Source organism: Stylophora pistillata, chromosome 6, assembly GCF_964205215.1.
Source record: "Stylophora pistillata chromosome 6, jaStyPist1.2, whole genome shotgun sequence".
Lineage (NCBI taxonomy): Eukaryota > Metazoa > Cnidaria > Anthozoa > Scleractinia > Pocilloporidae > Stylophora > Stylophora pistillata.
In genome coordinates this window covers 20470253-20495222 of record NC_142524.1, presented here as the reverse complement: position 1 = coordinate 20495222, position 24970 = coordinate 20470253, and the positions used below count along the sequence as shown (strand labels likewise).

At 38.2% G+C, this 24970-nt stretch overlaps 3 protein-coding genes across 4 annotated transcripts; all 3 read right to left on the bottom strand.

The window, feature by feature from the left end:
• Positions 1 to 3392: 3392 nt before the first annotated feature.
• Positions 3393 to 3932, bottom strand: LOC111342402 (putative skeletal organic matrix protein 5). The gene has a single exon (XM_022949474.1). The coding sequence runs from the start codon at positions 3930 to 3932 to the stop codon at positions 3393 to 3395; it is 540 nt and encodes a 179-aa protein (XP_022805209.1).
• A 4587-nt stretch (positions 3933 to 8519) lies between these two features.
• On the bottom strand, positions 8520 to 16757 carry LOC111342408 (putative skeletal organic matrix protein 5). Of its 2 annotated transcripts, XM_022949478.2 has the most exons (6): positions 16403 to 16757; positions 14855 to 15132; positions 13744 to 13858; positions 10066 to 10102; positions 9689 to 9815; positions 8520 to 9230 (listed from the first exon to the last, which is right to left on the bottom strand). In XM_022949478.2, the coding sequence occupies exons 1-6, from the start codon at positions 16473 to 16475 to the stop codon at positions 8709 to 8711; spliced, it is 1152 nt and encodes a 383-aa protein (XP_022805213.1). In that variant the 5' UTR covers positions 16476 to 16757; the 3' UTR covers positions 8520 to 8708. The 2 variants fall into 2 exon arrangements, with proteins under 2 accessions (XP_022805213.1, XP_088618800.1); XM_088762674.1 differs by lacking the exons at positions 13744 to 13858; positions 14855 to 15132; positions 16403 to 16757 and having other exon boundaries at positions 10066 to 11552.
• Positions 16758 to 19830: 3073 nt separating this feature from the next.
• LOC148728702 (cysteine repeat modular protein A-like) lies at positions 19831 to 23380 on the bottom strand (the record flags this gene model as incomplete). Its single annotated transcript, XM_088725018.1, has 4 exons — positions 19831 to 20042; positions 20506 to 22056; positions 22702 to 22827; positions 23209 to 23380. Coding segments are annotated over 4 exons (1923 nt in total), but the record flags the coding sequence as incomplete, so codon positions are not given.
• Between the last annotated feature and the right edge of the window lie 1590 nt (positions 23381 to 24970).

Genomic DNA, 24970 nt, shown 5'->3' with positions numbered 1-24970 from the left:
CGAAAACCAAAATGTAACGAAAGAAACCATCAAAGGGTTCTTTGCAGGACCAGGGGGTCGTGGTCACCGAACTTCCTGGTTTCGAAGAGCTTTTCTTGTTATTCTTCTGTTAATTCCCGAGTAGCGTTTGGCTTGTTGCCGAAATCATTTTGAACGAGGCTTTGTTTCTAAAGATTTGTACATCGTACAGGTGGAAGAACAATAGGACACGTAGTCCCTACTAGGTTCATCCACCTAAACCCAACCCACCTATCCCACCCCGGGGAGGGACATCCATCACACAGTAATCTCGTGCGTGGGAAAGTAACGTCTCCTACCACTCCTGCAGGAGACGGGACCTCCATTTATTCGTCCCTATCCGGGAAGACCATAATATCTAACCATTTCTTGATGTTATAGAAAGGGAGCATATTCTTCTCAATTGTTTTAAGACATTGAGTGTTGGTACGGCCGGGGCTCGAACCCTCCACCTCCCGCACAACAGTCTAGCGCTCTATCATTGAGCTAACTGGGAGGCTCTTTTGTTTTGCGGCGAGGACCTAACGGCTGCGGGAAAAGTTGTCATCTTCAAAGATATTGAAAGGTAACTTCTCAGGGAAGTGGCACTGGAAGTTTCTTTGAAATGACGTGAGTGAACTCGGTTCGTACTCCTCGCCATTTTCTTTTGTAATATCTTTTAAAAATCTTGAAAGTAGTTTGTCGAGTTCCTTTGCAGTCATAGTTTCTGGTTTTCTAGTTTCGTCAATTGTGGCACAAAACTGCTTCAGAGCTCTCATGTTAGACTTCGTTTTCTAGACTGTATTGCTTGACTTTTGTGCAGAAATAAAATCTTCGAGTTCTTGACTGTCACTGTTGCCTTCGCGTTCAGCTATACGGTTACCATCTTGGTTTACTTATCTCGCTCGTACTCGGTGTTTCCACCGCTAGAGCTGGTTCACCATTATTCGTTGTGCTTTTGAAAATTTCTAATCCAAGGCTGAAACAGGGTTTCTTAAAGTCAGCCATCCATTCTGGAGTTTCACGACGAAATTTTCGAAAGATTTCGTCCTCGTCCGCCATCTTAATTTCAAGTTCAAAGGGACACAAGTGCGGTATCATTCAGGGCCATTCGGGACAATGCCTGGTCCAATACTTAGAGAATATTGGACCGGCAATAGAGCATTTTGATTGATTGATTTTAGTTATTGGCCCTCTGACTGCCTGAGTCGTGTAATGAAACTCAGTACTTCATCGGAATAATTAGATTTCCATAACTCACAGACTACCCTCATCCCCTACCATGCATCCTATCCCCTGTATTATTCAGACAGCATGAATGCTCAAGTGTAAATACTTATCTTTAGACTTGCTTTTTTAACCAGTCTTAGGGGCGGGCCCCACACTCATTAGACCGACCCCCCAATCCACTTTTTTTACTATTACCTTTTACGCGTAAGTGAAACTTCTAGAACAAAAACACTTACCAACAGGGTCATACAGGCGTCCAATAATACCATTTGGCAGAGCTAGAGACTGAAACTTTAGAGCATTCTCTCTTTTTATGACTGTTGTGGACAATTCTCTGATTATTATCAGGCCTTGTAATAGGCCTAACTGTTCCGTCAACAAAACCAAAACAGTTTTGCAATGGTGACCCTCTTTGAAAGATTGCTTGGGCATAGGTTTGCAATGCTGGTGTGTCCAACTTTGCAGGATTCCAATGGATAATTCGATGACTGTGGACTGTGTAAATGTGATCGAGCACTTTCTTGGTTACCACGCTCAAAACAGGGACAGGACGACCAAACCGTGGAATCTTATCACTGTACCGGCAAGGGTAAGCTAAGCGTTTTAGCAGCACAAAAGGCTTCTGTACCCTCAGCTAATCCAGTCTGCGGTTTGAATTGCTTCTGCGAGTGCAGGTATATCTCTCTTCTTCACTCGAAATTCCGCAAGGCATTCATCATCTTCTACATCATCTAGATCGAAGAGTGGATATGAACCATACGGTAGGTCTAAGCTTGGAGACTTGTACTGTTTGTACAAAACCAAGCGTTCTTCGTCGTGAAGAATCCCTTGGTCATAGCAAAGTAAAATAAAATCCCTTGTTTCTTTGAACGAAGTCACTTAGAGTTTTTAGAGGTACGAAAAGTGCCTCGAAGACGCTTATTGGTTTTGAAACTTCTCGGCCGTACTATTTGTATTTCGTGTTGCTTAAAGTTGAATTTTAGCAGGCTACGCCGACGTACTCTCTCCAGACCTCCTCAATCACGATAACCGTAGCTGCACCAGCAGTAGTTATTTACTTAAACTCCCTAAATATTTCGAAAACAGCTTTTAAAAATATAGAACTGGACCTCTTGGGTTGCAGCCACGCATTATCACGCCATGCAAATGTGAAGTTTTTGGTATCAAAATTGTGGCTGTTTACTGTCAGTCTGAAACTTGGTTGGTTGAATTTTTAAGTTGAATATTATTTTGCGCGAAATAAGAGGACAAAACTCTTTTTTAATCCCTTTTCGCCCCTCTTAGCTGTTTTTAATGCGTCAAATTATCAAAAAAAAAATATCACTTCAATTCCATGGAAAAATGGTTAAGTCGAATCACTTTTCAAATTGAGTATATAACATCAATGTGTCCTGCGTGTTTCCTTTCATGAAACGTGTGAGAAAACTTTTAAAAAAATATGCAAAAATGAGTTTCAATTCTTAAGTTTCAAAGATGATTAATACATGATCGACCTGGGGAGGCAATTATAGCGCTACATATTGCGCATGTGCAACAAAACCATCATTTGACATTACAAAAAATTGATATACAACGCGTACTCGTGTCTACTGCCAAGGCTAAGAGGTGATCTTCTACGTTATAATAATGTTCGAATAACAAATGCAAATGGTAATGGCGCCACAAGTGACTACCGAGATTTATATTCATGGCTTGCGCGCGATTTCCTAGCGGAGATAGTTCGGTATAATGGTTAATTTTTCGTATGAATTTCAAAATAGCCCTGATTTGTTCTCGCAAAGGTTTTTGAAAGCATCAATGCCATGGTGTCTACTGGTTTGATAAAAATACTTTGATGTCCTGAGCGATGCATTTCTTTAGAGTTCTTTTGATGATACTTACATATCTATACTAAATTTACAATCCGTCTGATAGTCATCGAAATATGGGAATAAGGCTTCAGATCTTATTATTCGCTATTTGATGTATTGGTTGTCTACAATTGCAAATTTCTGTGGCAACTATATGATAGACATGAGGACCCATGCGCTGATGGTGTACATTCACGCCTTGGATTACGTCTTCAAGCTGAAGATTTTCGGGCTCAAGAAACTAAGAATCTTCTGGATCTTGATGACCAAGTTAACGATTGTTGTTGTTGAGGGCTTTTTTTAATGATATCCTTTTTATTGTAACAAGATGTATCCCATCGCTTTGATGTATTTAATTCCATTATCTGGGTTATGTTTTGCCACGTTACCGCAGCTGTTCGTGTCATAAGGGTAGCCTCCAGTGCTAAATACGATCCTTGAGTCGCACGTGGAGCACTCGTCCTCCTGGTTGCTCACAATACCAATCCTGGCTTTGGATGATATGGTAAACGTGCAAAATACATTGAATCCTTCCTCGTTACATTTGCTTTGCAAAGAAACAGCTGCATCAATAAGTGTCTTCCATGTGTCATGACCCAGTGAGGTTTCGCGGTATTGCCCATCAGCGATCAGTGAGTACAGGGAGTCAGCCTGCTTGTTGATGGCAAAGAAACTCAACTGTTCGTTGCTTTTCATGCCAAGACAGATCTTAGAGAAGGATGTGCTCCAGTAGTTGGCTAACTTGGTTTCCTGTTCGTCAAACCCAGTCTCTCCTCCAGGAAGGTTGCTATCAGTCCAGTAAGAGCTGCTATAATGAAAAGTTCCCTGTTGAAGGATAAGAACTTGGTCAATCATGCTTTTCGCAAAGGTGGCAAATGGTCACATTCATGAAGGTGAAGATCTCAATGCAGTTATCAAAAAATAAAATCATAAATAACAATGATAATATTGTAGATGATAGTAATAAATACATTACAATGTAATGAAAACGTTTTGTTTTATTTCCTAACATCAATCAAATGAACTCAAACTGAAAAAAGAATACAGTAAAGAAAAACCTTTCTGCAATCAATCTTCATCACAGGTGTCCATCCTCCACTTCCGCATCCAAAATCACCCACATCACAGAAAACGGGCACTAGTATTGAATCAATAAGGAGAGTAACCACGCCGCTCACGTTTGCTCTTTTAATTAAAAATTAATAGAGATAATAATAAACAAATTTTGAATGGGTATTCAGACAAAATTTCGTTTTATCATTTTCACTCCGGAAACGTTTTGGGGCTTCTTTCTTTGAGGAAAGATCATTAGCTGTAGCCTTGATACATGTATCACCCATAAGCCCCCAAGCCCCACCCCAGAAAAAAAAAATTGGGAAGGATAAAGCACTTATTGTACTGCGTGTGGAGAGGAACGGAATAAACAACACTTACGATCTGGCTAACTATCCAAACGAACAAGAGTTACGTTGAATAAATAACCGTAGGAATTGTTTCTCTTTTTACTCGAGCGCTTGTCGAATATAGCAAAGCTCTTTGGTGTACTCAATAAGCAAGTGACCTCCTCATCTCCTAGCTAACTAAGTCGGTAAAGATGGCTAAATATTTCTCCTTTTCCAATGTCTTCGTGGTCTTTAAGCAGCTTTCCCAACCTCAACAATAAGTAAGTCGCGTCTCGATCGTTGATCACATCTACATACATCTTCATTTCATGAGCTTCCTTGCACGTCGTAGCTCCTGTGGAAATTGAAGAAACCGACGATTATGAGAATGACAATTTACTTTTAAATCAGATCCACTTCTCATGACACAATTACATATTAAGAAGTAAACAAGGATATTAAATATGTTATGAATGAGACGTTAGCCATCGACGTTGCATTCTCGCCCATTTCCAGGGAATCCAGGTTTACAATTGCAGTTAGACGACTGTTTAGTATTGTTAAAAACAGCGTTAGGGCTACAATGGTATAACCCTTCAGTACACTCGTCAATGTCTGTTAAAGAAATTGAAGAACAAATTTACAAATGAAGTTAAGATATAGAGTGTTAAAAAGCAACTACAGATTTACTTTTGAATACCCTTGCTATTTTTGCTACTTGAATTAAGTGTTGTACGTAAGTTTCTTTCTTCTAATCGATTAACTCGATCTATAAGGTCATCGATTACATGACGTTTTATGCAATTCTTATCGCGGCAGCTTACAGGAAACTTATCACATATGGACTAAAGCACATAACCCAGTGGCCGTTATAGTTGTCTTAATTAAACTGCAAAACCATCAGCTTTATTTTCTTTTCTTCTTCGGCGTCGACGGCTAGGCTTGCCATTGGCTCATAATTTCGTCCGCTAGCTTAAAAAAAATTATTTGAACTCTGGTTTTATCGAGAAGAGGAATGAACTGCTAAGCACGAAAGCTTGGAAACTGGCTTTATCGAAGTTCTTTGATGAAGATGGAAAGAGAAAATAAAGTGTAGGTATGGTCTAGTTTGAAATAGCAATGCCATAGCAGTAAACGTCCTTTTTTAACGCTTTACAAACGACGTCCTCGTTATGAAATGTAGTGACGCATGGGTACAAGCATCCTTCACCTTCGTCACAATCCTGACCCCGGAATTCAGCTGCACAAACGCAGCGATGTCCCTTGTCCGTGAAACTGCTTTGACAAGTGGCGTTATTTATCCAAGGATTTTTCAAGCAAGCGCTCTGATAAGAAAAGAAAATCAATGTTGTTTTAATCATACTCAACACTGCTAAAGTTATGATTATCAATAATCAGAATTTTAGAAGAAAGCAATTCGGGATTAAGCGTGTCCTTGGATGTAATTATGGTAACCGCCGTGATGTCTTCATAAAGATTCTAGCTTGACAGTAGCTTCTTATTTTCAAACCGATCAAGCAGCTGGGATTTGGTGGAAACATTTGGACATACCCTGCCAGCAGAGGTCTCTTCGATCTAGCAAGAAATCTCGACATTTCCAGGAAGATCGAAGGGACCTCTCGCTGCTCGCAGGGTAATGTGGACGATGAGCCCTCAAGAAATTAGAATAAAATAACGTATAACCTAACATTTTTACAAGACACGAAAGATCAAAAAGGGCTTGAATTTTGAGCAATTTACTGAAAAAAGGGTTTTTCATTTTCAGTGGCGCCAATAATGGTCCAGCGGAAAAAAGGGGTTTCATATGCTCAATCTTTAATGTATATTTACAAGTACCTCAGCTGCATGGTAAACATGATTTGGGTTTTCCCTCAAATCGTGTTCGTGTCCATCGTGACTAACATTATTCAGTTCACATTTGTACTTTCCATTTACATCAGCCCGATGATCAAAGTTGATGCTTACACAATCGGGTTCCAAAAAACACATCGTTTCACAACACTTCTTTTATCGTGACCTCGGCGATGGGGATCACGTGGTTTATGAGGCTTCTACCGTCAAATGCTTTTTCAGGCCTGAACTCTAGGATGCGACGGTAGTTTGCTTCGAAGAATCCTTTTAGATAGAAATGTGATTGTATTGCAATGATAGAAGTGGGAAAAATTTACATTCATCTTAATGGCTGTATTCCATGTCCACCCTCAGAAATTTTGCTTAAGTCCTATCTAGTTTATTTTCCATGAAAAAACAGTCGAAAAGAAAAAGGCGCAAAGATTCCATCCTTTTTCTATTTCGTAAGGTGACATATGTTTACTGAGGATAGATAACTAGGCAATCTTATGAATGATAATTTGATTCCATACTCATGGAGTCGTTTTTTTTTTTTCTTTTATCCTTTTCTTTTTTCAATAGGGTCCGAGACCAGCTGTCCTTAGAACAATCTTCATGCCGACCAGGTTATTAATGCACGTCTAGAGTGAGCTATATAGCCAGCTACGACGTTTACTTTATAATGATACAAGTCAAATTGTAATTCATTTCTTAACTTACCCTTTTAAAGTTGTTCGATTAATTTGAAATAGTTACACAGCAGTGCTACATTTTATTTGAATTAAATGCCTTAGATTTTCCTTTAAAAAGGCACAATGTGAAACCATTCTTTTTTCTTTTCTCTTTTTGTTCCTTTCCTTGTTACAACGAAACGCCCACACTATTTTTATGATTATTTCTTTGCGGATGTGAAAGAAAAAAATTGGCAAAATTATCAAGCTCTCCTTCAAGAAGTTCGCTTCTAACCAATACTATAAAAAAAGAAATCAAAATCGAGAAAGGATTACAGAGCCCCTAATTAGGTAAAACATGTGAGTTAGACTGAACTTCACCTTCTGAGGTTACATCCTTGGGTAACGAGAAGCATACGGCCGAAAAGATAACACAAAAACAAACACAATGCATAATTTAAGCGTGGCTGAAGAAAGAGAATTCCCCTATACCTTCTGTGTGGTAAGATGTGAAATGATTGCAAGACTGTCGAATTCTTTTGACTCGGTAACTATAAACTAGCTGTTGATTAAACTTAAATGTATTTAATAGGCAATGCCTTCGTCAACCAATAGAAACTCGAATGTCAACAACACTTAACTAAGCTGTTAATTTTTGTTTACTCAGGAAAAGATGGCGGTCAAATTTGCTGATGCTTTTGATTTATAATTATATGCGCTCAGAGGCTGGTCGACCTACGATGTCAAAATGCAAAATGTCATTTTTGACCCGTGATTTATTTGCAATAACAAAAAATTTTTCAAGAGAGCATAAAAAAAGAGCTTTTCATTTAAGTAGACTTTTCTTCTATACTGTATTCTCACGCTTATGCGAGGACTCTATAGACACATGCCCTCATAGCACAGAAGTAATCTGATGCCAAAAAGATACAGTCTACGAAAACATTAGTAGTTTGAAATATTATAAAGCAGGCTTGAGTTTGGATGATCTGGTAAAGAGAAAAAGTAATTTAAAGAAATAGGTGCAAACATATGCAGCAGGTGGCGGTTAAGTGGTGTAACAAGGGTGTTGCAACCAAAGCGCGTTTTGAACCTTAACATCAGATGACATCTAAGAAGGAGTTGATGATGATAAATGGATGTGAAGGGGAGATGCCAATTTTTCAGGGTCAGAGTTAAATCCCAACAACCTCGCCCCTCCTCTGAAGGGTCTTTTAGATTATATTGAGGGGAACACTATAAAAAATGTTACAGCGGAACGTTACTTTCAAAAAAAAATTCTTGCCAAGTTTTCTTGGTAACTGAAAGGATTTTCACGGCTTCTTGAATAATTTACTCCCTGTTGCCACAATACCTAGTTCACCGTAGATTCACAGGTTCACGGATTTTGGTTTTCCTGAATTTCCAGGAGCCCACAAAACAATGGTAGAGATATAGGCAGAAAAGAAAGAGAGATATGTGTTGTTTTTGTTATTTTTTTTTTTTCTGAAAGCGTTTCGTTGCAGTGAGCTTTTAAGTCTTCCAGAGTTTGCAAAATATTATATAATGCCAAGCAAAACGCAATTTTTAAATTTTTTAATTATTTTCTCTCGATGACACATAAAGTGACAAAAACCTGTCATGATCAAGATAAGTAAGATCTAAAGTTGTCTTTAGCTGACTCGTCCTCGCCTTAATTAGGCTCTCTTAAATTTCGATCAATAAAGTGATCGCTAGATGCAGACTTCGTTCTGATTGTTAAATGCTCCTCACTGAACCAAGATGTATCCCATAGCTTTGATTTGTTTTATCCCATTATCCGGACTGAACGAATTCGCTTCATTGCCACATGTGTTTGAATTATCCGGGGGCCCCCCTGTTCCAAATCCGATTCTTGAGTTGCATGTGTAACAGTCGTTCTGTTGGTTGCTTACGATACCAATCCTGGCTTTAGGGGAGTCTTTGGCTTCACAAACAACATTGAAACCTTCCTTGTTGCAGTTGGTCTGCAAAGAAGCGTTTGCGCCAAGAATCTCCTTCCACTTATCGCGACCTAATGACGTTTCGCGGTATTTCCCGTCAGCGATCAGTGAGTACAAAGAGTCCGCCTGTTTATTAATGACTATGAAGTTAGTCTGATTGCCGATCTTCATTCCAAGACAGATCTTAGAGAAGGAAGTATTCCAGTAGGAGGGTAACTTAGTTTCTTTATCGTCGAACCCGGTCTCCCCGCCAGAAGGATTATAGTTGTTTTTATCAGTCCAGTAAGGTTTGTTAAAGTGAAAAGTTCCCTTGAAAACAAGAGGAAGTATTTTCTTGGCATTATATACATGCATACATACAGACATACATGCACACATTCAAGTTTAGGCAATTAAAAAACCAGGGTTTTGCCGGAAATGTCATTTTAGCATAAAAGATTGATCTGATTGACTTCGTCAATGCAGACTGCTATCAGGATCATAACAATGCTGAGACAGTCCTTCTTTTCAAATCTCAATCTTATTGTACAAGAATTGGAAGTTTATGAAGGGAAGTTGTCTCTACAGTAAACAATTATTATTCTAGGGGCATGTTTGATCTGTTTATATTTAAGGTTTTCCCACGAAAGACCTCGTTTTTCACAAGTGTTTAACTACCTTTTTCTTTAACAGGGCGATCTCCCGTAATTATTTATCATCATTCTCCATATAGATAAATAGATAAACAACAGCAACAACAAAAACGACAACAGCAGACATTGACAAACCTTCTTGCCGTCAATCTTCATGACCGGCGTCCATCCCCCAGCTCCACATCCAAAGTCCCCCATGTAACAAAGAAGGGAGACTGGTTTTGAATCAAGAAGGAGGGTAACCAAAGTGCTTTCTTTTATCCTTTTAAATTAAAGCAATTAATGATGATAAGTAATGAAAGTTGTATGACGAAATTATCTAGGTCTCTTACGCTTTCAAATCATAGTTGGAGCATCTTAGATCTTTCAAACGCATGACTGTAACCCACGCATAGTTGAAAGCCGCTGACTAAGAGACCAAAATACACAAATTATAACAACAAACGCACGCGCGCACACACACACACACACACACACGCAAACAAAGGAAATTAAATATTAATTTCACTTACAGGTTCTTTTCATGAGCTTCCTTGCAAGTAGTAGGTCCTAGAGAAATTTAACAATATAAAATTAGACGACAATGCAGCAGTGAGAGGCTTTATTTTCCGTTTTAATAAATTAACATTGACAAACAGTTTTATGACCCCTTGGTATTGGTGCAGAAGACGTTTGGGCTGCAGTTGTGTTACCTTCAATATGCTCATCATGCCTACAAATGGATAAAGAGACTCAGAAAATCAAAACAAAAAACAAAAAAAAAAACAAGGGGAACAAATCTGAAGGTATGTTTTTGTTAACTTAGTAAGTAAGTAAGGACTTTATTTATAGAGGGGGACACGTAACAGCTGTAGAGCTGACAAACCTGTGGCCCTCTAAGTAGATTATACAACATTACAAAAAACTGATAAATAAATAAATATATAAATAATTACAAAATTCTATAATAGAAATAGCAGCATAGATTAAAAATATTGAGAAAGATAAAATTAAGTTATAAAAAATTGAAATTAGATAATGTACTATTGCTTAATATTGTTTCAAAGTTGTCCAGGTTTTTATATGAGCTTATAAGATGCTTTTTCACAGCTGTTTTGAATAGTTTTATACTAAGCTTATTTTTGATATCATGGGGAAGGCTGTTCCATAACTTAACTGCGTCAACACTGAATGCCTTGCCACCATCGTTATTTCTTAGGTATTTGGGACACATGCACTAAATTTAAATTGCCATGTCTAGTAGATCTATTGTGTACAGAACTGTTCGTCTTGAGCAAGTCTCTGATGTAAATCGGAACATCGCCTTTAAGGCTCTTAAAAATCATTGTACATCTATTTAATTTGATTTCATAAAAAAAAAAAGCAACCAGCCTAGTTTACTAAAGTTTACAACACTTCTAGAATAAGAGTCCACTTGAAGAATTACTCGGGCAGCCCTTTTCTGTAACCTCAGGAGACAGTGTAGTTATTTTGCGTCACAGATATTCCAAACCATGCTCCCATACATAAAGACGGGTTTAATCAAAGCGTTATAGTATAAGAGTCTTTCCTTTATTGGAAGGTATCTCTTTATCTTTTTCAATAAACGAATACGCTGAGAAAGCTTGGCCTTTAGACTAGAAATGTGGTCACTAAATGTAAGATCTTGATCGAGTGTTACACCAAGCAATTTATAAGAAGTTACTTGTTCTATTTCGGCCCCATCAAGGGTCACTGTCAGGTGATTGCCATCAGCTAATGATGAATGTAGCCTCTTTCCGGTGATAAGTAATGCTTTGGTTTTAACGGCGTTTAGGACCATCCCATTTTCGCTAGACCATTTACTTAATTTATCCGTGTATTCTTGAAGACGTCGTTCCAATTCCAAAGGTGCGTTATCGATACTAGCGCTGGCTTTAAATGTGGTGTCATCCGCGTAAGCATGAATAGTCGAGTCCGACCCAACAGCTTCGGGAAGATCGTTGACGAAAATTAAAAACAGTAGAGGTCCTAATATGCTACCTTGAGGAACTCCATTGGTAAGTTGTGACGAAGTCGAGTTATTTACAGTAACACACTGTTTGCGATTGAGTAGATAGCTCTGCAATAGCTTTACAACATTATCTGAAAATCCAATTGATCTTAACTTTACCAGGAGAATGTGATGATTGATCAAGTCGAATGCCTTGCTATCGTCCACAAAAACTAAGCCGCTGACGTTGTTCTTATCAAGGTCAAGAAGGACTCGGTCCAGAACAACAAAGCAGTATCCGTGGAGTGGTTTTTACGGAACTCTGATTGGAAGCGGTATAAAAGTGAGTTTTCTGTTAAGTAGGTGTTCACAGCATTGAAGATGTGTCTTTCAAAGACTTTAGAAAGAATAGGAAAAATACTAACAGGACGATAGTTTTGAATATATTGTTTGTTTCCTTGATTCTTGAATAGAGGTTTAACCTTTGCTATTTGCCATTGTGAGGGAAATGTACAAGTTTCAATACAGTGATTTATAATTTTAGTTATGGAGCATGATATTTCAGGAGCTGCAATCCTTAGAACTCTGGCACCAAGCCAATCGATTCCCGTGGCTTTGTGTGTAGGTATAATTAGAAGATAATCGCTAACCTCACTAGAAGTTATTTGCGGAATAAAATTCTCAATTTGACTCTTAAATTTGTCTAGTGGACCAGGAAGAGCATCATAAGGAAGTACAGGTGTCGCCTTTATGAGACGTTTATATACATCAGCGAAGAAGTGGTCAAAGCGTTCAGCGATCGGATGGTCATCCTTTATCAAGTTGTTGTTTTCGTCAGCAAGGGACGGAGCCGTCGTTATTCTTCGTATCTTTAGATAGGTCTTTAATTAAAGACCAAAGTTTCTTTGGACAGTTTTTACTTTTACTGAACTGAGTTTGAAAGTACTGTTCCTTCGCATTTCTTAGTTTTCTCGTCACCTTGTTTCTAACCAGTTTAAAAGCAGACCAATCATGCTCATTTTGTGTTCTCCTGGCCCTCTTTAGAAGATTATCGCGTTTATTTATTTCTTTGTATAGAACCATTTCGGCTGATTGATTTTCTTCACACTCTTGGACTTTAAAGGTGCGTGATTATCAAGAATGTCATTAAAGATTTTGTACCAAGATTCAACAATGTCATCGGCATCTCGAAAAACAAAGGAGACGTCCCAAGGGGCTTCTCTTAGGTCTCGCAGAAAGCACTCTTTGTTGATTTTGTCGATATTTCTGTATTTGATTTTGAAATGTTGTTTACGTTGTGCATCCATGGTTTTGTAGCACCTCAAGATGGTGACCGGAAGATGATCGGAAAGTCCAGATTTACCCTTGGATACCTCTCTAATTCTAGCAGGATGACTAGAATAAATATGGTCTAAGCACGCATTAGAGGCAGATCTTGTTATCCCTTCTACCATCTGCGTTAATCCAAGACTGTTCAGTGCCTTTGTGAGACATTGATTTTGGAGAAAATTTAACAATTCGACATTTGGTGTAGCATGGTCTGTGAGCGTGGCGGAGTGAGTTTGGGACAAACTTTGACCACTGCGATGACAACTATCGTTGACGATAAGAATGCAGACTGCTTTAAACCACTGTCGGTTTGTTGTTGTCGTTTTTTTACCACAGTATGAACGTCCTATAAAACGATTCTGTCAGTGCGTGACCATCATGTGACAGGTTGACGTGAGCAGCGCTGTTTAAACTTCTATGGACAACGGCGAATTGGCCAATCAGATTGCTACAGTACTGCCAGTTGTGGTGAAAAAGTTTTTGTTTTATCATTCCTCTGTCTATTTGCGCTTTATCTGAAAACTAAATGGCCTCCACGTGAACCACGGGCATTACTGAACAGGGAAGCAGTAATTTTCTCTTTTTATTTCATATCATTACAGATCATTTTCTGCCATTAATATGGCTCTTTTAGTCAGCGGCTTCCAAACAGCCCACGAACTTGATATTTTGGTGCCAGATTTTTAGGAATACCTCAATTTGCTGCAAAGAGGCGACTTACAAAAGGAATTTTTTAGCATCGAGTTTTCGCTATTTCGCCTTTTCAATGTTTCAGTGTTGGTAAAATGAGTGAAACACAAGCGAAGTTAACAATATTAATTACGTTTCATGGGTGAACAATTGTTTACAACCCCTTTGTAAACCTTTAACACTAAATGTCCTCAAGAAGCGTCGCATTTGTAAATTTTACCTTTTTCACAAGCCCGACCACTAAATCCAACAGGACACAGACAGTGATCTCCAACGTCGGTATAACCACTCCGACAAGAGGCGTTGTTTTTGCAGGGACTTTTTGCACAGGCGCTCTGGCATAAAAACAAATGAAATGAAAATCACCATCATCTGGCTATCCGTAGTTAAACAAAAAAGGGGGAATATTGTGCATTCTTTCTAGCCTCAGATTTATCCAATTCCCATAACTTAAATAAAACAACAGAGAGCATCGAAGTAACGCAGCGAGAAAAATCAAAGTTGTTGTCTGTACTTTTTAAACACGCTGATGGCGGATCATGAACAACTTCACAGACATCTTTTTTCTTTCGGCCTACGAAAATATCCACATCATGGCAAAAACAAATCCTTATGAACAGCAGAGACCAACACACTAAACTACAGCACACTTTGAGCTTGGTTATACATATTCAAAAACACAACCGAGCTTTAATCAACACACTAAACTACAGCACACTTTAAGCTTGGTTATACATATATTCAAAAACACAACCGGGCTTTAATCAACGCACTAAACTACAGCACATTTTAAGCTTGGTTATACATATTCAAAAACACAACTGGGCTTTAATCAACACATTAAACTACAGCACACTTTGAGCTTGGTTATACATATTCAAAAACACAACTGAGCTTTAATCAACACACCAAACTACAGCACATTTTAAGCTTGGTTATACATATTCAAAAACACAACTGAGCTTTAATCAACACACTAAACTACAGCACATTTTAAGCTTGGTTATACATATTCAAAAACACAACTGAGCTTTAATCAACACACTAAACTACAGCACATTTTAAGCTTGGTTATATTTATTCAAAAACACAACTGGGCTTTAATCAACACACTAAACTACAGCACATTTTAAGCTTGGTTATACATATTCAAAAACACAACTGAGCTTTAATCAACACACTAAACTACAGCACACTTTGAGCTTGGTTATACATATTCAAAAACACAACTGAGCTTTATTCAAGCGAAATTCAGAAGGAAAAGTGGTCTATTGATGGAGTGATGTGCTAAAATGTTTTTGCGCAATAAAAATCTTAAAACAGAGACATACCTCAGCTGCACTATAAGAATAACTTTCATTATCCTTTAACTTGTCTTCGTGTCCTTCATGGGTAACATTATTTAATTCACATTTGTACACTCCATGTCCGTCCGCTCGTTTACCAAGATTAATGCTGATACAGTCGGGTTCCAAATAACACATAGTTTCACAAAAGTCCTTTACCATGACATCAACTATGCGAATTACGTGGTTCATGAGGCGTTTTCCGTCAAACGCACTTTCAGGCCTGAACTCCAAAGTACGACATCGACCTGCTTCGAAGAATTCTTTAAAAGATAGAAATTAATTATATATGAAGCACAATGAACGAGCACTTTCCCTCGAAGCCTCTGGCATTTGAATTTTTGTCGCAATAGCTGTTTCTCTGGTACTCTGCAATTGAAGCTGTACAGGAAATTGAATGCTTCAATGAAAGGTTGAGTTTTTTTTTTTTTTTTTTGTCAAGTCATGATCAAAATTTTTTATTACAGAGATAATCATTGACATACAGGAAAATATGACATGGTTTGAAGGGAAGTATCGACCAGAAAAAGCCGTTAATGGTTTTGGAGTTGAGTGAGGATGGATCAGGTTTCCCCAACCGTACAATAAAAAAAGCTACAAGTATGTTTTAAGTAATCATGTTGGCGTCAATCCGTATCAACGTAAGATTCTTTAAGAAAAGTAAAGAATTATTTCATGCTTTGCGTGCGTTTATCGGGTTAAGGTGGGAAGTTTGGAGAGCACGAGAGAAGCATAAGAGTCGCTCGGGGCGCAGCCGAGAGCAACTGGAACTTCTTTGTACTCTTCAAACTTCCCAAGGGGCATATCAACACGCAAAATAATATTTACCGTTCTAATGAACGACTGAAGCCTCAATTGAAGTTAGAAAACTCAGTTTTTTTTCACCCATAATTCACAGCGCATTCGGGAATTATCGTCAACTCCAAAACTAGTTTCGTTGCTTCTGAAGAGCTACATGCTCATCGTGTCTTTCCAAACGATCATTTCCCCCTTCTTTTACATTTTTGAGCTCCAAAAGGTCTTTCAAAGGGAAAAAAATCTTGAAAGTTTTGAAACCTCGCGGCCCATCTCTGCGAACCGTCCATTTATTTTGCATGAAAAACCTAGGCAATCAGAGCGCCTGTTATCGTTTAGCTCGCTATAATGTTAATTGAGGGTTGTTTATTTTTTCATACCGTCATTTTCATGCGATATCAAGTGAGAACTTATATGACAACGGAAACTTGAAGTTTCGTAATTTTCAGTCAGACGACTTCGCCAGTGACTCGAGTCTGCTGACTAAAATAGACAGCGAAACTGAATCAGCTTTGAGACGGAATCATGATCTATTCGTTGTTGTTTTTTTGATGGATACAATGTATTTTAAAAAGAGCCTTGTAGCAATGTGCTCCCTTAGGTAGAAAACTTAAAATTGCCATTTCCACAGCCTTGATGATTAGTCTACATAACGAATGGATTACTAGCTAACGGCCAAATTTCACTGACTGAAACTGAACGGTACCTGTGCGAGATATTTGAATTATTGAAACTTACCTTGTGATCTCACAGTCCTTGTTATCATGGAGAATTGAACTATCAAAAGAATCCAGGTATAAACAGAATACATTGCACAGAACGCAGACAAAGAAGATCTGTGAGGTGGCCTAAGTTGACAGCGATTTTAACTCACTTAACGCATGTCGAACTCACGAAGACTGTGTTGAGAACTTTTGCACCGGAAGCTTTTTTCTTTTTCATTGCCAATAGAAATTCAGCTTTCACAAGCTCTTTAGGAAGCTGTTACTTCGTTTACTTAAGAAACAATCGCTGTCCAATTTGCACTTTTGACACAGCCCTTCGTTCTTTCCTGCCATTGGTCGGTTACATTTCATTGCCTCTCAATATTTAACTAACATATTTAATTACGGGTGGGTGAGAAATTTTTTTTAATAAAAATATGTTTTACTTTTGCGTCAAAATCAAAGTGTCTTTGATTCAAATATGAAGTTAACAGAACATTCTTTTGTTCACCTATTTTGTCCAGTCCCCATGGTTGATAGGTAATCTAGATTGCTTCAGCTTCCTCAGGAGAAAGAACAGCGACTTCATCACGATTATTTTCCACAATTTTTGTTCTTGGATATCCTTTATAAGCTTAAAGAAAGATGAATATAACGCAATCTTCTGGTGATTTACACGACAGGAAGTCAAAGGTCTCTTTAATTTCCCCCTGAGGTGGCCGGCTCACCAGGAAGAAGAAGGAGATCTTTCAGTCCAATAACGTTAGTCTATGGAGATCATCAAGCTAATAACTGAGAAGATTGTGCCTGTTGGTTCATCAGTGATAAATCTGTGCTCCTCGGTCCGTGCGACACCGAAAAAAAGAACCTTTGTAGTTTTGTAGGCACTTATTGTAGCATTTTATTACTGAAGAAAAGAGTTCTCAAGGCTCAAAGCCAAAATAATGTTCAAGCATGTAAAAGATTCCCTGAAAAAAAGCTAAATTTGTGGGAAATGATTGTGATAAAATCTCTGTTCCATTTGCTGTAATGAGTTGTTCAAAATCTCCACTTTGCCAGTTTTCGCGCGAGTGGTGGGTTTTACATGTGGTACTACCGCTGGCAAGTTGGGATTTATACTCTCACTCTCAGTATTTGCGAACTGTTCAATCAAGGTTTTCCTCTCTCTTTTTGGTTGTTTTTACCTCAGAATGCGCGGAAATCTGCTGAATATCGAGAAATGTCAATTTCTCGTCTTCTTTGGAGCGACCTGATAGAATCTTCATGGAGAAATCCAGCGTTACGCCATCGTGATAACGTAAATATTTATGACAAATGACCTTTGCGGTTACGATAGTTTCGAGTAGATCAGCCAACTTTAACATGTTTCAAGTGACAGACAAGTATAACGGTGTATCGACAGAGGATTTCGGATTGCTCAAATTAGCATTAAAGAGAATACAGAACTCAGAATCTGGATAGTATGCACACGATTTAAGGTACATGTTTGTAACTACGTCGAGTGGTCCTTCATGATAGTTGATCAATTTTTTTTCAAAATATTAATGCTAGAGGCGAGATTTCTCTTCGCGATATTGCTTAGAAGATAACATTCTTTCAAAGTCTTGCACTTTTCATTTTTCTGAAACGTTTGTTGTTGAGAACATTCGATGTAAACATTGCCAATTTATGCAATATCTGATTTTTGAGCTTCGTTCGCGAATTACCACTATGAAAAGTAGAGGCCGGCCCGCAAAGATTTTTACATATTTAAAAACTAGAATATTATAATCAACTAAGTGCGTAGTTTCAGTTCCAGAATCGGTGTACTTTTGGAGAAATTTAGACAAACGTTTTCCCTGTTTTACCCTACAGCAAAAATGACCGAAACTGTACCACTGAAGATAAATAATCTAGTGGTGTGTTCACATTCACTCCCAGGGAAAATTGAATGCCTCAAAGTAAAGACGAATGGTGTTACTATGTATGCTAGAAGTACCAATTTGTAATGTTATAATTATCTTGAGATAGAGAAATAAACATTTTACACTTTTTTGCGATGTTTTTGTATGAAAATGAGGCCCCAGGCCTCGGACAAGCAGCCGTTGTTACCATGGCAACAAAAGTGCTGCAACCTTTAAAAAGGGCATTTTCGTGCATCCCCCCTGAGTGCCTAACTGCATGCAAAATTTGAAGGGGGGTTGAAGACGTTTGATTCTTACAGACTCCCTCTGAACAGTTCAGTTCGTTACGGTTATAACAAGGATTTTATTACTATCGTGATTATACTTGTAAATACTGTTACTTAACGCCTCCTGGCAATGACTAACAGTATAATAATTCAAACTTCGCGTTGTGCAATTAATAGCTTGACTGAAACAATCGATGGTCTACATTGTGAGATAAGCAATTAAACACGAACTGAAAACCTTAAAAACTAAATATGTTTTCGTAAGTTCCGGACTTGTTTTCTACTTTTTCGTTTGAGTGTCTCATTGTTTCCCTTTTTTTGCATACTATAATAAATTTCGTGTAACGCGAGCTTGAAGAGGGATTGTGGATAACATTTTTGAGAAAAGCTGTTGTAGAACATTAATAGTGAGTCAAAAGAAAATTATGTAAGCATGCTAACTTCAAGACAAAGGAGTCAAGTATGATAGTTGTCTTGGCATCTCTTTGAGCTGCAAGTATTAGTATTTTTCGCTGAGAGTTTTGACATCTGAAAATTGAGATGAGAAAATAAAAAACACACGTGTTAGTATGGCGCATAGACATCTAGCCGACCTAAGTTCTTGTTTGGAAAAAAATTAGCATACCAAAAATTTGCCAGCAATCTCAACCCAATCAGCGAATGAGTCTATAAAATATTTGTATTCACTTTGTCATTTTCTTTTATGTGTGCAAGTCACTCTCTGGCACAAAATTAGGAAATGATGACTGATCGCTTGGAATTGTTTCTTTTTTTAACCCAAAGAAGAAAAATATAACTAATCAACTAGTTAGATGACTTTCCAGCTAACTTAACGAAAAAGATATAAATACATAAATAACGAAATAAGGAAAAGTAGCAACATTTTTCTTTCTTTTGTCTCACATCCCTGGATACCACAAAAATGAAAAAGTTTGAGTTTGGTTTTATATCTCAATTGACTTTTTTCAAATATTTAACTTGATTAGGTAATATCGTCGTGGGAAAAATTCATGATGTCTTCTCATGTTAGACCATATCCTTTTAACTTCGCTGCTTGTATTGTACTTTGTGTTTGTGTCATTAAATACAGCAACTTCTTTAAGCAATTCTTTTCCACTTACCAAGATGTCTGCTACATAGACGTGTCTTCAAATGAATGGTGTACAGCGACAGCATCCGCCGATAGCGTACATAACTCCGTTTGTGTCCCACGATTAGATTTTACCGGAGTACGTTTGCCCGCACCGACACGAATTTTCTCCTTCGATTCGAAATGAACGCCATCATCGCCTTCTGCAGGAGCTAAAGCGAAACTTAGAGCTCCGCTATCTTGAACGCAACCAGCAATGGACGGTTTGTCCATCATCCCTGTTTCTAACTGAGTGTCAAGGATGTTCGTACCAGCCACACTTTGAATGTCCCCCTGCATGTCATTGAGAGGAAGAAGCAGAGCCAGGCAGCACGAAAAAGACCATTGGGGGTTTTTTCGCCATTCGCTGAAATACTGACGCAAATATACCAAATACTGAATTAAAAAGAAAAAAATGTATAAACTAAATCATAAATAATCTATTCTCGTACCTTTTCAGATACAGTTTTGAAATGTTTAATATTGTCATTATTACCATCTTTTATTAATTGCAATCTCGTAAGGGGAAAATGGATCTTTTGGTCCACCTCTTTGAAGTTTATCAATTAAAGTACCTTGACATTGGAAGTACCTCACTCGCTGTTCGTTGTTACTTTTTGAACTTTTCGGCATATCTTGTTTTATTTGTTTATTTAGTAGTAGCCGTCCATATTTTGGTTTCCCAGGAAGCTGCATAGTTAGCACTTTACTATGCACTTTTCAACGACTTGCCAGAAAATAGAAATAATAAAAAAAATAATAATAATGGTGAGACCTTACCATTGTTAGTATTGTCTCAACTAAGCAATCTAATAAAGCAGAAAGTGGAACTTCTTACCAAAAAGAAGACCAATGACCAGAGTATTTGTTCCAAGTATTAAGATCTTCATTGCCAGTGCGTCAGTGTTTATGTCGAAATCCTTTAAAACATTCTCCGCTGGAATCCTGCTCACTGCTCCCACACCCAAATTCACAACAGTTACGGCGAGGGACGTGGTCATCAACCTGTTCTCGACCGAGTCCTGTATGGGTTTAATCCAAGAAAAAAGGACTCCATACATTCCAGCAACAACCCATGCCAAGCCAATGTACGATCTGCTCTCTTGTCCCACCAGGATGAGGACTGATGTGAGGATTAGCTTGCGAGACGTTTCAATCAGTTCCCAATACCACGAACGAGATTTGTAGTTTTCGAAAAGGAAGCGTAAACCTGCCACTACTTTTGAATCATGGGACGGTTCACCAGCTTTTGATGTCAGTAGTACTTTTCGATGTCTCCAGAGAGCGATGAATGAAGCAGTTGGTAATGCAAAGGTGTAAGCAGCTGAAATGTAGCCAACAATCACCAATTGGTTATACATTGATCCATGGCACTTGACGCTGTAATCTGATTTGAGGTATTCGTTGCACGAGTCTTCATTTTCATCTCTGCAGATTTTCCTGCACGCGAATGGTAGAACATTAGCTGTCTTGGTACAAGTACCGAGGTACGTAACATACAAAAAGAAAAACAAATTTCTGCACACGAGTTCTTTGGTCTGTGAGGTCTCATTCAGCTTTTCTTCATTTTCCAGACTTCTATTTCTGGTAATATATACCTTACGAAGAATATACACCAGAAAAGATAGGACGATGGCTGTGGCATTTATTGAAAGAGTTAATGACAGATCTTCAAAGACGTCCATCGACAATCCTGAGGAAAGACAGTGAATGGGAGATACCTGAAGAAAATTCATTTGAAGTATCCCCGAATACTTTGCTACATCCTGGAGCGAATCTGGCCACTTAATATAAGAAAATGCTTCGAGCAGGCCGTACGTAACCTGATAGAATCCGATGACGATCTTGAATTTGGAAAAGATAGTGTCAATCAAATATTGGCCCCTCTTCTCCCCACTTTTCTGCCTTCTCTTCCACACGGCAAAAGCAATGATTGAAATTATTATCAAAGCGATCACCGACAACTGCCCCACAACCCACGGCTTTGAAGGACATTTAGTGCAGGATTTTAGCTGCTTGTAGTATCCTGAGCTGCAAACTGCACAGAGAGGGCCCTCGTATCCAAGTGCACATTCCGAATTTAAACCACCTTTGCAGGATTCTTCCACTGGACACTTATAAGGCGTCGGAATGGGATAAGGATACTGCACGGAGAACTTATCCAAAGCTGGTAACGATGCCAATATATTCTTTATAAAATCTTCGTAGAGATATTTGTACGACTCGTTACGCCACTGCCACCAATGACCACGTTTCAATGAGGCATAATCATCTTGACATATCAGTCCACTCTGGCCACATTTGTAACACCCGTGAAATAGATGGGTTCGATAGTGTTCTTTCAAACACTGACAAGCACGATATCCAGCGAAAAAGTCACTTTCCGTTCCTGAAACACAATAAAGTTCTTTCGTAAAAGAGTTTAAAAGCAAAGACTGTCAATAGAGCAAAAACTTGTTTGGTGGTTTTGAATGCTTTTTCAATGAACGAACGTCGGTTATAAGATATGCAAGTCCTATAATGACCTCTTTTCGGGGCATAAAGAGTCTAGGGCGTTCCGAGGTTATTGCCAGCGAGGGGAAAGCCTGCTCTTAAGCACTCATTGCTCCTGAGATACAAGCAACAAAGTTTGCGTGTTTCAAGCAGGAGGGTAAGGAGAGTTACCGAAAGCTCTGCAAAGTTTCTGGCACCAAAATGAAAGGAATTCGTTCGAATGTTAAACTACCCAGAACAGTCTGGCTCGAATTTCGTAGGCTTCGCCGCCCGTGCCGTAGCTCCCACGATAGCCTACTGGAAAGCTAGTGGTTAGAACGCCATAGATCGAGCTGTCTCTTTTTTGGAATAAGAGTATTCTTATCTCCTTTTTTCATATACATATTTGTATATCGATGGCTAATTTCGTCTTGTATGATTTTTATCTATGTCAAAATCTCAACACTGAATAGGATGCAATCGTCGTCTACATTGATTTAGAAACAATGGAGAAAATTATTATGAACCAGCCCAGAACTAAACAGACATAATTTCTCTTTACCAAGGGGGCATGTCTTGCAATCTGAAACTGATTTTCCAGGCCTTTTGTCGTAGGCAACGTAGGAACCCTTGGGACACTTTTTACAGCCTTCTGCCACGTAGCCAAGAGTATCTGAATAAAATCCACCTGGAAAAATAAGATGGAGTTAAATGAGTAGATAAAAATAAAGAACAAATGAGTGATGGAATATAGTACCTTGTCATAATCACCTGATAATTTTTTAAATTGCTGTTTTCATCACTGAACTTAATCGAGTTTTTGGATGAAAATACCCCTTTACAAAAGGGCACCTTGCACCTCATTTGAAAGTACTTTAAATAGAATGTTAAGAGTATTCTTTTAATTTTATCCCATGCATTTTTCTTTGTTTGCCTTCTTTCTATTTCATTTATTTTTTCTTTTACTCCCTTGCGTTCTTTACAAAAGCAAAACATGGTAGAGTCGTTTCTCAACTATAACGCAAAAATTTCTCGCGATAAGAAAAAGTCTTTTTGAAGAGATAGCTACCAGGAGGACACTCCACGCACTTTTGGTTTTCTTTGCCAGAAAATTTTGAAAATGTTCCCTTTAGATACGGCTTAAATGTCCGCTCAGATATTTTCTCGAAACCAATGACCAACAGAGCACGTGCAAAAGCCCAGTTGTCTTGTCTAGGTGGTACTTGAATCACATTAACAGATTACGGATTTCTGAAAGTAATTGATAGCCGGTTCAGTTTCATGACATGAGAGTAGATCCTCTAAAACGTGTAAGACACTGGCAAAAAATAGAGGCGAGAAATTGTCTTTATTAAGGGAAATCGTCATAAAGTAAAAGGAACAATTGGGGGTCAATATCTTTCCAATTGGCAGATGGTGTTTGAATTACAAGCCAAAACCAAAGGTATTAAGACTTACAAACGCCAACTATACCTCTGTCTAGAATAAGGCTACACAGACAATTTGAAGCAATTACGGGGCCGAACCGTTAAATATTCAGATCAGCCAATCAATGGTGGCCAAGAGAACGATCAAATCTGCAAGTTGTCTGTTGGCGAATCAAGACAACAAGACTGTACTGTTGACTAAATGTCAAGTTCAAACCTTGGCTTCTACATAATACAAAAAGATATGTATATGTGCGTGTCAGTTGTGAATCTATAAAGACAAATGGCGTAATGAGTCTATTTTAAGCACTGAAAATTGTCTTGGTGTTTGTAGATACACTTCGATTGTAAGTTATGTAATTGTAGCAAAAGCTGTATACTAACAGATGTACTGTGTAAGTGGCCTCTTGTGAATAATACTTCATGGTCCTTGGAATGCGACTCAATGCAACGCTAGAAAAAAAGTGCACAACTCAAGGCTGGTTTAGTCACACATGTAAATGTTATTTTCATTGTGTTTCCAGGTCTTAGGTTTGTTAGAAAATTCCCAGTAGGATACTAGTGAAATGATCATAAAGAACTCGTTACCATAGACATACTTCTGAGTTAAAGATTTAAAGTCAGAGAGCGTTAAATTGAAAAAAGACGCCTTGATAATAAGTCGGGACAAGTTGAGGATTTCGATCGCTTTTCGATTTATATAGTAAAACTAAAACCTTGACGGTCTCAATGGGGCGATGGTCTTGTGCGGCTAGGGGAAAAAATGTTGGCTTTCTTCCGGCTGACGGTTAATTTACTTCCGTGACGTTTAAAAGAAACAAAACTACAGCTTACTTTTTTACAACTTAAGGTTACAATTCGTCAATTTTTACGCCTAACAGTTTCACTTGCACTGCTAACGATTAACATCATCGAAAATGAGTCTAAGAGAGGGCTAAGTTCCAACTAAATTTCTCTTAGTGTTTTATAGCTTTAGAGGATAGTCGAAAAAATTGAAAAGAACTACGTCGGTAAAATGCCGCTTAAATGAAGTTATGGTTTGAATGGTGAGAAAGAGAAATCACAGTTCAAAATTCTCAATGATGCTGATGGCGTCAAAAGATTCGAAGTCCAAAACTTTCAAATCTGTCTGTATAAGATATCTGCAACGTGGAAAAAAAAATTATGAAAAAATTGCAAACATTAGAAAGTCCTAAAAATTAGAATAGGGCTTTAACAGTAACATTTAATGCTGGAAATGAATAATTCTTTTAACAGGACAAACAAATTTGAAATCATTTTAGCCAGAAAGTGAGCATAAAGCAACCCCTTAATCTTCCTTCTTAGGGCAGTCGTCTCTCCAATAAGGAACCAACGGATCTCCCGCGTTACTTTAAACAAAGATATTTAAAGTTGGATCATTCT

Bases quoted from the DNA above. Each gene is read 5' to 3' on its own strand.
- LOC111342402 (XM_022949474.1), bottom strand. From the start codon at position 3,932: ATGATTGACCAAGTTCTTATCCTTCAACAGGGAACTTTTCATTATAGC.
- LOC111342408 (XM_022949478.2), bottom strand. From the start codon at position 16,475: ATGTATTCTGTTTATACCTGGATTCTTTTGATAGTTCAATTCTCCATG. The intron at 10,103-13,743 runs GTAAAATTTACA...AAATTTCTCTAG, and splicing joins TGGTCGGGCTTGTGAAAAAG to GACCTACTACTTGCAAGGAA. The intron at 9,231-9,688 runs GTTTGTCAATGT...CTTGTTTTCAAG, and splicing joins TGAAGATTGACGGCAAGAAG to GGAACTTTTCACTTTAACAA.